The following is a 16188-nucleotide window of genomic DNA, read 5'->3' as shown; positions in this document are numbered from 1 at the left end:
CCCCACTTCGCAAGCCCACCCTGCCAACTCAGCAGCTCACCCTGCAGGGGCCACCCCAGCCACTAGCTCTCCATGTGCCTGGTGCAGAGCCAGGGGGCACTGGAGTCCTTGCCCCCCAGCACGGCTCCCTCTCACCCACACAGGTCTCCAGAGAGCTCCATGCGGCTGCTTCTTCGACCCCCGGCTCTTCCACATGCAGTGGGCAAGCACCACCCTGCCTCCAGCAGCCACTGCCACGCTAAGCCTCAGCACTCCCCTGCTGGGCACCACCCTGCGGGACCCCAGGGTGTGCAGGGCCCCTGCAGCCTGGGCAGCCCCAGGGACTGCCCCCCAGGGCCAACTGCAAGGCCTCAAACATCAGGGGAGAGCAGTGGCCTCGGCCCCCTCCTGGGTGCTGCCAACACCCACCAGCAGCTACGAGCACACGAAGGGGCAGTCAGCACCGATCCAGATCTCGGGCATAGCCACCTCCATGGGGCCTCCCTCATACAACAACATCCCCTGGGGCAGTAACAGGCAGCCCAACCCCTCTGCTGCCCCTGACAGCCAAGGCCTTGGGGATCCAGCAGCTGAACTTGATGTTTCTGAGGACATGCTCCTCCAAGAGGCCCTGAGGCTCTTTGGTTGCTCAGTGGACACAGCAGAAGTCAGGCAGGACAGCCACAGCAGCAGCCCTATGCTTAGGGGCCCTGTTGACGCCAGCAGAGAAGAGAGGACGGTGCCCCCAGCCCTGTCAGTGCTGCCAACACCCAACCCTGGCCGCAAGCACATGGAGGAGCAGCCTCCACAAATCAACACCACCGGCATGGCCACCCCTGTAGGAGCACTCCTGGGCACAGACATCCCCCAGGGCAGTGACTTCCCCTCTCGTTCTGTGCACTGCCTCCAACAACCAAGGCCTTGGGGACCCAGCAGGCAACGTGGCACTGACCAAGGAGGTGACACTCAAAGATGTCCTAAGGATCTCTGCGTGCTCCCAGGACATAGTGGAGGTCAACCAGGAGAGTCCCAGCAGCAGGACAGTGCCTGGGGGCCCTGGAAACACTGCAGCAGCCTCCATGACTTTGCCTCACTGTTGCTACCAGAAGACCTGCTCAGCCCTGACTACGATGTCCCCGAGACCCGTGATGCCATCCTGAGCTTTGAGGAATTCCTCAGCACGGGGATGGAGCACCAGGAGCCGTGGGGGGAAGCAGGGCTGCACTCACCCCCAGCCCACCCTGCCCTGAAAGAGCTACAGGGAAGAAGCACAGAAAGAGTCACCCCCAACAGCCCCCCGGCAAGCGCAGGGCTGTAGCTGCCAACACTGTGGTGCAAGAGGGACATCAGACCCAGGCAGGGGTGACAGGGAGGTAGGGGAAGGGGGGGTGGGGGAAGGGGGGTCATGTTTGGCAGAAAGGGGGAGGTTATAGTGGCTTTACAGGAAGCTCTTCTTAGTTTTGTTTCTTTTTTCCCATTAAATGACATTTCTCCAGCACTGCCTGTGGGAGCTGGGAGGGAGATTGGTGATCAGCAGGGACTGGGAAACAAACCCCCAGAGCTGCCCAAGCCCCACTGAGCCCCGAATCAGAGCTGGTGAGCCCCAAAGTGCAGCAAGCCATGCCACCACCAACCAGTGGGGCAGGAAATGGCACAGGGAGACTTCTGTCTTCTTCCCCAGGGAAAGCAGCCCTTTGGCAGGGGAGCCAGGACTCACAGGCATGGCCCAACACAGAAGGCAGCACAGAGCCCCTGGGACAGGGAGGGACACTGGGGGTCAGGGTGACACAGACACACAAAGGCTCACTGCAAAGCCTTTAGACAATTACACCCTTCCCTGCATCCCACCATGTTCAGCTCTAGGGACCAGTTTTGCCTAACTGCCACAGAATAACCCCAAATCCCCCAAGAATTGGGAGGGAGGGAGCTGGCAGGCCAAGCAGTTCATAGAATCACAGAATGCTTTGGGTTGGAAGGAACCTTGAAGATCACCTCATTCCAACCCCCCTGCCTTGGGCTGGGACACCTTCTGCTAGATCAGGCTGCTCAAGGCCTCATCCAACTTGGCCTTTAACACCTCCAGGGAGGGAGCATCCACAGCCTCCCTGGGTAACAGGTTCCAGACTCTTCCCACCCTCACATAAAGGATTTCTTCCTAATCTCCAGTCTCAATCTGCCCCCTTCCAGCTCAAAAGCCCTTGTCCCTCATCCTGTAACTTCCAGCCCTTGTCAAAAGTCCTTCCCCAGCTCTCCTGAAGCCCTTTTGAGGAAGGCTGCTCTAAGGTCTTCCTGTAGCCTATTGGCCTCCAGCCCCAAGTCCCTCACCCTGTCCCCACAGGGCAGGTGCCCCAACCCTCTGATCACCTTCATGGCCTCCTCTGGCCTGCTCCAGAAGTTTCACATCCCTCTAATGCTGGAAGCACCAGAACTGGACATGGTACTTCAGGTGCGGTCTCAGCAGAGCAGAGGGGCAGAATCCCCTCCCTGTGCTGCTGCTCTCCCTGCTTTGGATGCAGCCCAGCACACAGCTGCCTTTGGGCTGCCATTGACCACTGCTGGCTCATAGGGAGTTTGTCATTAACTGACACCCCCAAGGCCTTCTCCTCAAGGCTCTCTTCAGCCATTCTTCACCCAGCCTGGACCTGTACTTGGGATTTATCCAGGTGCAGGACCTTGCACTTGGCCTTGATGAACTTCATGAGGTTGGCTTGGGCCCAGCTCTCCAGCCTGTCCAAGCCCTTCTGGGTGCCATCACAAACACCACAGAATGTTAAGGGTTGGGAGGGACCTACAGAGACCAAGTCCAACCCCTGTGCCAAAGCAGGGTCACACAGGAACACAGCCAGGCGGGTTTGGAAAGTCTCCACAGAAGGAGACTCCATCCCTTCCCTCCAGCATGTCAATCACACTGCACAGCTTGGTGCCATCCACAAACCTCCTGAGGGTGCCTCAATCCCACTGCCTGTGTCCCCAACAGAGATGTCAAACAGCCCTTGCCCCAGTACTGATCCCAGAGGGACAGCACTTGTCACTGCTCTCCATCTGCACATTGAGTCCTTGACTGCAACCCTCTGAGTGCAGCCACCCAGCCAATTCCTTATCCAGCCAGGGCTCCTCAAGTCCATGCTTTCCCAGTTTGGTCACCAGGGTGTCATGGGGACAGTGTCAAACACTTTACACAGGTCCAGGTAGATGACATCAGTTGCTCTTCTCGTGTCCACTGATGCTGTAACTCCATCACAGAAAGCCACCAAGGTCATCAGGCAGGATTTGGCCTTGGTGAATCTGTGTTGGTTGCCACCAACCACCTCTTTGGTTATACCATGGACATGGTGCACATCAGCCAGGATGGTCCCAGCAGCAGCCCCAAGCCTGGGGACCCTGATGACATCAGCAGAGATGGGAGACCAGTGGCCCCAGCCCCTCCAGTTCTCCCAAGTTCAATCCCAGCTACGAACACATCGAGGGACAACCTCCACAAATCAATATCTCTGGCACCCCTGGACAGCCTCATCCATTAGAAAAAAATCCCTCACCAGAAGGAGAGCAAAGCCCTGGAACAGGCTGCCCAGAGAAGTGGTGGAGCCATCACCCCCAGAGGTATTTAGAAGACATGCAGAGGTGGTGCCTAGACCTTTTCCAACCTAGCTGCTGTGATCCCCTGAGCACACAAACAGTGCAATCCTTTGGCACAGCTGTGTTTTGAAGCCCAAGGGACCATTTGCACATACACTGAGAATTTGGCTGAAAGAAGCTAGCAGGAAAAACCTACCCTTTTGAAGCAGCAAGTCATTGCACAGTGAGCACATTAGCCCTCTGGGAAACAAAGGAAACCCCAAAGCACACAAAGAAAAAACACCACAAAATGCCAAAACCCAGCCCATCTGTTTTTTTAACCTGCTCATGGCAAGGGGGGTTGTAACTAGATGATCTTCAAGGTCCCTTCCAACCTATCTATGAATCTAGAGACAGGCTAACTAACAGCACAGGAAGCACACCACCTCATAGCAGCATCCACAAATGGTGAGAGGCATTGCTTCACCATCTCCTTTCCACATCTTCCTACTCACTCTTGGACCAGGAGGATTCCTTTCTCACCTAAGACTGCTGAGTCCACAACAATAAAAGCTCACAAACACCACATGGAACACTGCCATGCATGAAGCAGCCCAGCCCACGTGAACATCCATCTCAGGAACTCTCTGGACAGGCCATGCTTCACAACTACATGCACTGGCATGCAGGGTTTTTGCTAAACCTTTCAGCTCAAGCTTGCAGCAGGAGATCTCTGCACAGATGTGATGAGGCAGGAAAATTCTGCAAATGGGAAGTGTTTAGGAACTGGATGAGTGGAGAGATGGCACCATGTATGGTTTTAAATGTCTTTACATTAGGAACACATTGCTTAGAATCACAGAAACATTCAGGTTGGAAAAGACCCTTGGGATCACCAAGTCTAACCATTGACCCTATTCTGTTCACCCCTAAACCATATCCCCAAGCACCACATCCAAAAGACCTTTAAACACATCCAGGGTTGGTGACTCCACCACCTCCCTGGGCAGCCTGTTCCAATTGCTATTAGATTTTTCTTCTGTGGAAACAATTTAATTGTTCTGCTACCACCCCCATTAAACCAGGACTAGAGAGAATCAGTTGTCCCATACAGGAGATTACACAAGACTGCAACTGGAGGTCTGACTCAGAATCAAATTTCTAGTTGGAACAGAGTGAGAAAGAACTAGAGCAAGCCTGTGACCCTCTTGAACAGACAAATCTGACAGATGCATTGAGATTATCTCTACATCAGTAGCCCATGGCACTTTAGCTCATCCAACCCATATGAGCATCTCAGTGATCTTAGAAATAGTGCTAGAAAGGCATGATCAAAAAAAAAACCAAAAGAAACCCAACACATCCCACACCAAAACAAAACAGCACAGCCCAAATTAAAAACAGACAGGAAAAACAGAACCACAAAACACCAACAACATCCAAACAAAGCCTCACCCTGGCCGGCACAGTGAAAGAAAGATTCCCTTTCTTCCGCGCGGTGACTGAGGCGTGTCCCTCCTGCACTCCCAGCTTCTCAGGCTGACAACTCTCAACATTTCAGTACAGACTTCTCACTTGGAGCCACATAATCACTTATCTGCCACACTACTGTTGCAGGAAGGCAGCTTAAAAATGTAAATGCAATGAGACAAGCTGATCGCTGCCAGTTACCACCACCAGAGACCAGATCGTGACAGATTTCTGCAGGCTGTACCTTGATGGGTTTATTGAAGTCTCCACCGCAGAGCGTCTGCAAGGGAACACTGAACTTCCTCCAGCATGGGTTTAAGTTGTTCTTAACCACCTTGGGAAAAAAAATTACAGCATAACATCACGTGAGGGATGTGGTGTGCAAAGGACTAAGAAGCACAGCACGGCAGGCTCTGCATGGCCAGCCGAGAACTGCCTCGGCCAGGGCCACCCCAACGTGCACAGAGAGCCAAGCAAAAGCTCTGTAAGAAATAAAAGCCTGAAGCTTAGAGTAGGAGCCAAGCCAATCTAACAGCACATCACCACTGAAAGACAGGAGAGTCCTGCCACTCTTCCCACTTAGTGCATGGGCTCTGACTGAGCCAGCTTACTCTAGTCCCCAGGCAGGAAACAAACACTTCTGACATGTCAGGGAGCAGAGTATCTTTTTCTAGGCTGTAAGACGACTTTCATTGCAGAACTGGTGCAAAGCATGCCCAGAAGTGGGGCTCCTAATTTTAATAGGAGTTACTGGAAGGAAAAGCATCAGCACAGGTACAATACCTCTGACCTGTACACCAGGTGCCACGTTCCAGCATCACTCTGCTTGTAGAACTCAAAAAATGGATCTGATTTGCCCAAGAAATCCTGCAAACAAAAACCCATCAGGAGCAGTTAGCCTCCTGCGTTTGCTCCAGGTGAGAGAAGACCTGACTGAGCAGCATGCAAGGCTTCAAACAAAGCACAAAGTCAACCAAGCTATACATTTAGTTTCCTCTCTTTTGCTCTTCTCTTTTAAAAACCATAGTTAAGTCATAAGAAGTTATAACCTCACAGAAACATCCAGCTGGAAGAGACCTCCAAGCTCACCCCCTCCAGCCTTCAACCCAGCACTGAAGGGTCAGCACCAAATCGTGTCCCCAAGTGCCAGGTCCCACAGGCTGCCAGAATACCCCCAGGGGCAGCTTGGGGTTTTTTTGAGTTGAGTCTTTCTTGAACAGTTACTGGTTTGGTACAAACCTGCATTTACAGGGGGTCTGCCCAGAGGAACTGAAGCACCCAATACTACCATCTCCTCCCAAGGTCTTTCCTCCACTGGGGACAACACAGGAGCTAAATTGCATCAAGGCCAGAGAGTGTGGGGGCTGCAGCAGCTTCCTTGGGTGGGAGGGCTCCAGCCATCCCCTCCTTTAGGGCAGCATACAGAGGGGTCCTGGGGCCTCTGATTTTGATGCCACCTCCTCAGACTATCACACCATTTTGCTGACTGAGCAGTGAGGACACTAAGTCCCCTGATTGCTCCTTGGCTTAAAATAACATTGAGGCAGCCTAAACTTTCAATTGTTCTTCCTTAGTAACACTAGAGAAAGCTCAATCCAGAGCTACCATATCCGCTGGAGACAATCTTAAATGTATCAACACAGAGAACATTCTACACTGAACCATCCCCCAAACCTGACCATGGAGTTTCTAGCCTGACACTGTGCTCTGCAAACACAGAGACCAGCACAGAAGCATGCAACATTTTGTCTGAATTAGTACCTTTTTGTCCAAGCTTCGGGCTTCAATTTCCAAGCACACAACCCTAGTGTCTTTAATCTCCTCTGCTGAAATCTGTATCACAGAAATTACAGGGGAAACAGATAAACAAACACATAAATAAGAAACCACACAGAGTTTCACCTGTACTTATCATAAAACATTCAGGTTGGAAGGCACCTTAAAGATCATCCAGTTCCAACCCCCACCACCACCACAGGCAGGCACACCTCCCACTAGACCAGGCTGCTTGAAGCCTCATCCAGCCTGGCCTTGAACACCTCCAGGGAGGGGACTTCCACAGCCTCCACAAGCAACCTGTGCCAGTGTCTCACCACCCTCACTCTCAACAATTTCTTCCTCATCTCCACCCTCAATCTCCCATCTTCCAGCTCAAAGCCATTGTCCCTTGTCCAGTCACTCCCAGCTCTTGTCAGCAGTTCCTCCCTAACTCTCCTGGAGCCCCTCAGGTACTGGAGAGGTGCTCTAAGGTCTTCCTGGAGCCTTCTCCTCTGGGCTGAACAGCCCCAACTCCTTCATGCCTGATCCCATAGTAGAGATTCTCAAGTCCTCTGATCATTTCTGGGCTCTTCTGGACCCACTCCAGCACTTCCACACCAGACCTGCATGCAGTACTCCAGGTGGGGTCTCACCAGAGCAGAGGGGGAGAATCACCTCCCTTGCCTGGCTAGTCACACTTTTTCTGATGTACATCTTTGCCCGTTCAGCTACTTCCTACTATCAAAACTGTAGCTGCAGGCACCTCTCTCTCCTGTAGACATGTTGTATTTTAACATACACTGACAGACAACCACAAGTGTTGCTCTGTCCCAGACAACACATGAAAAAAATGATGGAAGCACCATTTCCCCACAAACCCCTTACTTACTGTAATGGTGCCCTTTCCTGCTGGCTTCCCCTGCTTCAGCTCCAGCGGTCGGGTGAAGACCGAGCTGGATACAACCTGATGTTATAAATATCAAGTTAGACAAAGGAAAAATAATTAGTCTTCAGAAGCAAAGCTTTCAAACTCTCTTAGAAGATCTAAAGGGATTTAAATGCCTTTCCAACAGTGGCTGCCATCAGAACTTGTGCTCCTGAACAGTCTGAAAAACACTTTCTCTCACTCCCAACAAGGCAGTACCCACTAACACATCCTCAAACTCACCTTTAGGCACCTGCCTTTGCCACTCCCGACACAAAACAGGAGAAAGAAACATCACAAAGAACCAAAAGACTATAAAAAAACCCCAAATGAAAACACTATTTGCCAAACCTGTCTTCAATAACAGGAGGCCCACTTTTCCTCTCCTCCCTAGCTATGCAAGCCCCTCTTCAGGAAGCAGGTACTTCTTGCCAACAACTTTGTGCAAAGGAAACTCTTTAAGCACTATGCCTGCCTTACTCCCAGGCTGCCTTTAGTGCTACTAGTGCCTCCCCTAAGGAAAACAATTAATTGCAAACCATGCATAGTTGTGATGCTTACTTTGTGATCAACAGTGACTTTTCTAACAATGTTCAAGAGTAATCTCTTCAACAAGGTCTTTTCAACTTGGAATGTTGAAGCCTTTGATAAAGCAGTCTTTCCTTATATTTTTTTTATAACAAGCCTAATGCTCACTGCTGCTTTGGAAATCCTTTTGCACATCTCCATGCATACCTGCCCCAGCGTGCACTCAACCCCTCCAAGGTAGTCATCATCATGTAAATCAAAGGACTTGTTATCGATGTCATACACGCCAAATTTCAGCTTCTGCACCTTCTCAAAGTAGTAGTCCACAACCAGTTTTTTGCAGAATTCAGGGTTTTGGCAGTTCTTGATCCTCTCAGTGCGATCCAGCTGCACACAGAGAAGCAGGGCTTTGGTAGTAAGTAAGAGGAATGCCTTCTCCCACACAACTTTCAGCTGCACCCCTAGGCCTCTGCACTGGTTGAACTAAGGCACCGTTCAGGTGAGAGGCTGGGCTCATGCTCAGTGATCAACCACACACTGACACCACACAGACCAACGACCGCCCAAGAAAGGAAGTTGCAACAGGTAGGAAACATTATTGCGCTGGACAACTCTGAAATTGAAGGAGGAACGAGTGGTGGAACGCTGCAGTGTGGAATGCATGCTCCGGGGGAAAAGGAGGAGGACAGGGCACATGGTACTCTCCCGATGCAGCTCTGAGCAAACATACGAGAAATTAACGAAACCAGAGACCATAAAACTCCGGAGAGTTTGGACACAGGCATCGGGGAATGTTCACCGAGTGCACATGGGAAGTAAAAGTACCCTGCTCCCGCTAGGACAGCCAGCGGGATGGGAAGAGGAGATGGGTTGTGTCTGCGCCCTTACCTCGGCCCACTGCCCGCCGCCCACGTCCTGCAGCAGGACGCAGAGAGGATCCGACTTGGAGCACAGGTCCCGTTCGAGGAGGCTCCAGCAGGACACCGACAGCTCCACGCGGGTCACGCAGCCAGCCATCTGCGGGCAGAGCAGAGGGAGTCAGACGGAGCAGGCAGGGAGCGGCGCCCCGCCCGCACGCCAGCCCCTCCCTTCTGCGGGCAGCGGCGGACGGCGCGGGGCGGGGCCGGGCCGCCGACCCGGGGCTTCTCGGGCTCCTCCCGCCTCGCACCGCGCCGCAGGCCCCGGCAGGAGGAGGGTTGCGGTCCCCTGGCCCGGCCCGGCCCCGCCGCGGACGCGGGAGACGAGTGGCGGAGCAAGGACCCTTCCCTTCTGAAACAGGCGCCGCACGCTGCGCTGAGGCGGACAGCGGATGGCCAACAGCCCCTGCCGCTCAGCCTCTGCCTGCGCACACGCTCCCGCAGCCTGCACCGCGTGGGGCACGGCAGCCGCGTCCGGACAGCGGCTGCGAGCTGAGACGCAGTGGCAGAGCCCTGAAAGGCTCCACCCTGTAAGAGCTGCCTGCGATCCGGGCATGCTCGACCCTACTGGGCCGGATTCCTGGCGGCGGTGCCTTCGCAAAAAGCGAGAACGAGCGCCTAACGAGGCCGTATCTGAGTTTTATTGAACGTCCAACTGCAGACACTTTAGGGCAAGAACCACCTATAATCCTCAGAACCGAATTCAGAAGATAAGCCTTCAGGCATCAAAACATTCAAAAGGTTAGACATCAGGAGAGCTCCAACGAGCACTTTAAACGTGAGTATTTCAGAGAGAAGTTCCTTCACGGCTTAGAAACTAAAGAAATAATCGCTTAGTCTTTCTAGTAACCTGAGTGTCCACATGGCTGTCTTGTACTTGCAGATGTAAATATTTTTCACAATGAAGAGATGAGTTTTTATTCGGCAGCATTTAATCCCTTGACCTGCCAGACCGCAGCATGCCCTGGACTGCCATTCCCGATACCAGCCGGCACACTACTGCACAGCCTGGATGCTCCAGCGGCAGCACTCAAAGAGCATCAACGTTCAGCTTCCCACTAAGGCTGTCGTTATCTACTTCAACATCAGCAGTTTCAAAAGGTACTAGCTTGAAGTAGTCTGGTCAACTGTTGAAACTACTAGTTAGGGCCATCCATCTCCTATTCCAGTTGTCTTCAACTCCAAATACAACTCAAAGAAACCACTGCTTAAAAGTCAGAAGCCACAGGTTTTTTTCACCTCTCGGTACTGCTCCTCCAGCCCAGCTCAGACCTGCCTGTGCAATCTGCAGTTCCACAGATGGTATATGTATTCATGACACTAGCTCTTGGGCAACATCATCCTGGGCTCCCATGGCAGTATTTCTCTGTTTTCCTCTACTGTGAGAAAGATTTCAATACCAAAAGTCGACAGAACCAGAAGCCTCCTCTCCTACACACAGAGCACAAAAGATCTAAACTAAATTTAACCTCAAAGAAACAGCTCCCCAAAAACTTTAACATCTCCAAACAGCAGCAGTCCCTTTCCAGAGGCAAACCACAAACCTGCACACATGCATTCCATGTTACAAAGACATCGGTAAGGAAAAGTTTGAGATGGGAACTGGTAAACCACGCAGTGAAGCTTCACAGTGACCTGACAAGTCCCCAAACCCAACTGCCTCCTATCTGCTGTCTCAAGCTCTCCTCTGGAACAGTAGCAATGAAATTATGAAAACACTCCAGTCTCAAGGATTTATTTTTCAATTAACTAATACCTAGAAGGCTGTCCCAATCCTACTGTTTTGATTTAGTAACAGCATCCCTCAAAACACAGCCCAGATGTTCTGCTGAACCCCTGGGAAGTTACAAACCACAAGGGATCATCCCTTCCCGCTACATCCTGCTGCTCCATCCGATGGTTGCAGCGCACCAGCTGATGCAGGTGACAACCAGGGCACAACAGAATCGAGCCAGCTGGCTGAAGTGGCTGAGCAGGAGCTGTCCTAACATGCTGTACTCCCGCCCTTCTTGCCAGCTAGAAAGCTGGTTTAACAACTACAAATAGAAGCCTTACAGGCAGAAGAGGGACAGCTCCTGAAGATTCAGATAGGAAACTCCTGTTGTGTCTGTAAACAGACAGCAACTGTTTATGCTGCTGCCTACAGACATTCTTGAAGAGCCCACACCAAGTTTTTCACTTCATAGGTTTCCAATACACCACAGTGTTCTGCCAGCTTCATTTCCTTCCTTGAATAACAGCAACAAATAATCCTGGTCTTAGACTAGTCTTGGTATCCCAACAGCAAGAGCAAGGAATAGGTAGCCTATTAAGACACAGCCTCCATTTCTGTGATGCCTGAAAATATGCTTAGCCTCTAGGCAAGCAGATTCACCCAGTTAGCCTGCTTGTAGTTAGTGGGAGAAGCCCAAATCTCTTGCAATCTGCCTGCATCTGAAAAGCTTGAAAAGATCCAAAGTTTAACACATTTTCATTCCCAAATACATGCATACAAAATACTGCAGAAAATCAGTGGAGTTCCTCTGCAATCAGGAACACCAGCCCCAGCTATCAACTATTTCCAACAGGATTTAATGATAAAAAGCATTGGCTTAAACATTGTCTTTTCTTCCTGAAAGCAAGAAATCTGAAACACACTTTCATTCTTCATAGTAAATTCTATGTTACTATAGGAATTGCATTTCTTTTCCTATAAAAATCCTGAGCTGTTTATGTGAAGTTATGCCACTTAACTTTCAGCTGCACCTCTCCCCACAAGGCTGAAAGCTTCTCCATACCCTGAAAGCCTCGGAACTGCCACAAGCAGCTCTTGTGCTGGGAAACACCCCATGCCTAATGCAACCTCCCATCCTGCAATGCTTTCTCTTAAGTTTCCATGTGCTGAACTTCCACACAACCCTGCAACACCGTGGAGCTATTAGAGCCCTGCGGAAGGTGCCCGGCCGGCGAGTGCCAGCTGACCCAGGAGCTGTGCTGCACCAGCACTTGGGTACAGGCAGCACTGAGCAGTGCTGCACTGCCGCCAGCCAGCACTGTGCCAGACCTGTGGAGCAGGTCTCGTGGTTACTACACTCCAACAGTGCACACAGGCTCTGATTCCAGGCCAAGTACAGAGTTAGGCGTAGTTGAACTGCAAGAACTTGGGGACATACTGTTTTTATTAGAAGCCTTCTCTTTTTACCCTTGGCATACACTCAAAGAACACTGATCTGCAAGCTGAATGAGATTGGAGTCAGCATGTCAAAAAGCAATTTAATGTTGTTACACCAAGATTTCATACAGCATGTTTCCACTTGAGTCCATTTGTACGCACAGAATTTAGCTTGCAGACGTGCAAGAATTAAATCTTTACTATGACAGTATTTGCATTTCTTGCAAAACTCAAATCCGTTTTCCCACAGTTCCAGAAATGCAAAAAGTCATTTACTTAAGTTTCTTCTCACAACCACTCTTGCCAACTAATATTGATGTCTATTATGTGAAACTTCTGGTTTAGAGAAGACAATGGATGATTCCAAAGCAAAAATCAGCAGCTAAAGCAAACAGCTTTCCATAAAGCTCTTTAAACACGTTCCATTTATAAAGTATTTACCAAGGACTGATCCTCAACAGCTTGCAATGACAGCAATTAAATAGTATCCCCTATTTACTCACCCCTGGCAGATTAAGGTACAGCATGCCCTGGAAATCACAAAACTATTCCAGCAGCAGAAATGCACTTTATCAAGTAAAAATTAACTCCAAAATGCACTCATAAATTCAAGCTCTATTGAAAATACATTTAACAGAGCCACTGAGTGCATCCCAGCATAAAAGGTTCACAACAACAGGTATTCCCCACAATCAACAGTTTACATGAGCAATAGCCACACGTATCTGATCCAATGCTCTCACAATTTGAGGATCTCATGGCTGAGGCATCACCTGGGAAGTTTCATCCCGAGCTGAACTTTGCACATTCTCTTCTCAAAGGAAGAGCTTCCAATACTCAGCTTCAGATCCATGAGGTACCGGCATTTTCTTGCCTTTCAGTAGAATTGCACAACAGAACACCATGTTTTGAGGGGAAAAATATCACCTGTGTGATCCCTACAAACGCAGAGCATATACTACCCACAGAAGTCTGTAGAATCATGAGCATGTACTCCAGGGTAAGTGTTCTTTCACTGCTCAACAGACAACCAAGCTGAGGTGCAGCTTGAAGAGTCAGCATTGTTTTCACTAGGCATACCACCTCTTCCCAGTAAAGATCATCAGCTCCAAGAGTTGTGTAATACACATGGAAAGAGAAATACAATCTTTGCAACAAAGCTATTCCACGCTGGACTGAAGCACGCCAGTGAGAAGTTGGTCCTAAATAATCAGAGGCCAAAAAATACAACATTCTAGAAAAATCACAGGGGAGCTCCATGTTCCATTCAGAGAGTAAGGAACTACCTGCTCCTTTAAGTTTATATAAACAGAAGCATCAGCTTCCTTTCATACAGAAATGTTCTCCACGTAACCCAAACCAACCCCATAGATAAACCCAGTATGTGTCATTCTTCCACCAGAAATTCTGCTTAACCACAGCTTAAAATCAAACCAAACCATAGAATGCACTGGGTTGGAAGGGACCTAGAGGTCATCTAGTCCAGCCCCACTGCATCTACCCCTATGCCTGAAGCAAACTGCAAAACAAGAGTGATAAAAGATTAACTGTCCCAGTTCAGAGCTCAGGAGGGTCTCAGGATTCCCCAAATGCCACATACAGGCATCTGAAGCATTCATAAACTCCTCTGCAGCTATTACTCTATGGTAGGAGTGACAACACTTAAGCAAGGATCTGCATGAGGCAAGAGTTACTGAACTGCAGCTGGTTTTGTATGCTTACATACTGGACTGAGCCTGCAAGCCAGAGGCTTCTTTTTCACCTAAGGCTGAGGAGGACAGGGAGCACAGAGCAAGAGGGGTTATGGCTCAGACCTCTCCAGACTGGCAGCTCACAGAACCCATGGAGACACCCAGAGGCCAAAAATAACCTAACAACTTAACTTCAAACACCACCAGCAGCACTTGTAATGGTGCTGGAAGTTAAGTCTTTTGGATTCTGTTGCAAAATCCAGTCTTGGGGGTTGGCTTGGCTTCACTGCTCCAAAGAAGCAATGTAAGCAAGGATTCAGCACAAGCTGCAGTTTGCTCCTACTTATTCACATGAGCAGATTCTCAACTGCACTGCTCTCTGCAGGACATCCAACACTATTTCTGTGTACTCCAAGTACTACACATTAAAAACTTGGTTAATTTGAGTTTGAGGCTTTAATACACACACTTAAGGACAGCTGAGTTGCAACAAGCTTATTTTGTACTGGACTGACTGTAGCTTCTGCCTTACCTTCTGCTTACAAACAACAAGAGAGATGCCAGCAGTCCTGCTGGCAGTACACACTGCAATCTTCACCATCCTGGCCTTATGCTACCCAACAACTCACTGGAGAAATAACACCCAACCTGTAAGCTGACACGTCAGCTAATAATCCTTGCACCCCTCGTTGCCTCTTACTCGGTTAACTCCCCCATCGAGCAGCTATCCTACTTCCTTCAAAACACCTTCTCCCTTCTCCTGTGTGATGCCTGGACATGCAGACCAGAGGCAATGCTTTCATGGATTACCAGCTCCATTTTCAGGGGACAGACTCAGGTTTTGCAGTGACAAAGCCAACGCTGGTGCCGAGGTGGTGGCAGCATCGCTTCCTAAATGTGCTACCGAAACAGACGTCCTAACGTGCTCCTATTGCCCTGCCCCCCACAAGAAGTCATAAAGCTAGGTTTGCATCACCAGGTGCACTACAATGCCTCTTGCTTTTAACCTGAGATTGCAAGACCCTCATGAGGAAGGCCACAGTCCACAATAATTATCAGTGAATACAGTCTCTTACCAACACACCAGGGCCCCACCCCACAGGCCAGAGTCTCTGCAGACAACAGAAACAGCTACAAGCTTTTCTACCATTTCATTAATCCCCACAGGAGCAGTTAAGACCAGCACTACCACAGTCAGGTGAGTCAGTATTCTCTGTACTGTGTGCCAACCTATCTGTCACCATACATTCTGACTGGTCAATCAAAACTTTGTGGGAATGGCAATAATTAAGAGTTATTAAAAATAACTGAAACAAGAAGGCATCTCCTAAATGTTAACAAATAACCAAACTGCTCTGGCAGCTTGACTCAGTTCTGATAAGCAGTGTCTCACTGCTGTGCCCCTAAGGTGCCACTGAATACACATGGAAGTCACGATACAGTCATCTCCACATGGACCCTGGAGCTCCAATAGCACCATGAGAACTTGGGCTCTTTGTATCTGGAGGCAGACTGTGGGTAGGAGTGCTGAGCGTGTGCTGTGGCAACCTCACCTCTGAGACGTCTGCAGGAAGTGAGAAGACACAGCTCCCATTTCAACAGCCACATTTTTTAGGCTGGACAGGACCTTTTAAGATCCTTGAGTCCAACCATTAACCCAGCATCATCGAGTCTGTCACTAAACCATGTCCCCAGGCACCACAGCTATACCTCCAATATTTATGCAACGGCAATATTGGTATGGAACATAGAAGCTGCAATTATCTAGACAACAATACAAGCAAGCTGATGACCATTTCTAAAAAGCTGGAATAAAATATAAAAACCACAACTGGGATTATGATTTCCAGCAGAAAAACACTTCAGTCATTGCATCTTTACTGCAGCTTTCCCCCTTACACCAAACAAGAGCCAAGTCTCAGCTCCAGGGAAACACTTTCTCCTACGAATTGCCCTTTACACAGCAAGCTCACCTTTAACTTAGGCACCACCAAAACCCCTCCTAACAACCAACAAGCTGAAAGAAATGGCTGTGCAAGTCCTGTCCAGATACATCCTTTGCTTGTCTGAGAAATACACAAACAAACTGAGAGGTCAACACTACTCCCACTTCCGATAGAGGTTTGCATTGACAGTGGGGTTCAAACTAACACCTGAACTTAAGCAAAACATGGGGTTTTGTCTAGCTACTCTTGCAAAAGGAAACCTATTTTA

General features: G+C 49.7%; 1 protein-coding gene across 2 annotated transcripts in view; it reads right to left on the bottom strand.

Moving 5' to 3' along the window:
• RBM12 (RNA binding motif protein 12) overlaps positions 1 to 16188 on the bottom strand; it is a 49514-nt gene that overhangs the window by 13176 nt on the left and 20150 nt on the right. The window contains exons 4-9 of one of the 2 annotated variants that reach the window (XM_054173649.1): positions 9104 to 9232; positions 8423 to 8602; positions 7652 to 7726; positions 6766 to 6837; positions 5788 to 5871; positions 5249 to 5338 (exon numbers count right to left, since the gene is read on the bottom strand). In XM_054173649.1, coding sequence (XP_054029624.1) covers positions 5249 to 5338; positions 5788 to 5871; positions 6766 to 6837; positions 7652 to 7726; positions 8423 to 8602; positions 9104 to 9232 — 630 coding nt within the window. The remainder of the gene's footprint in view (positions 1 to 5248; positions 5339 to 5787; positions 5872 to 6765; positions 6838 to 7651; positions 7727 to 8422; positions 8603 to 9103; positions 9233 to 16188) is intronic. The other variant, XM_054173648.1, reaches the window with a different exon arrangement.

This window comes from Dryobates pubescens, chromosome 26, assembly GCF_014839835.1.
Source record: "Dryobates pubescens isolate bDryPub1 chromosome 26, bDryPub1.pri, whole genome shotgun sequence".
Taxonomy (NCBI): Eukaryota; Metazoa; Chordata; class Aves; order Piciformes; family Picidae; genus Dryobates; species Dryobates pubescens.
This window is presented reverse-complemented; position numbering and strand designations above follow the sequence as displayed.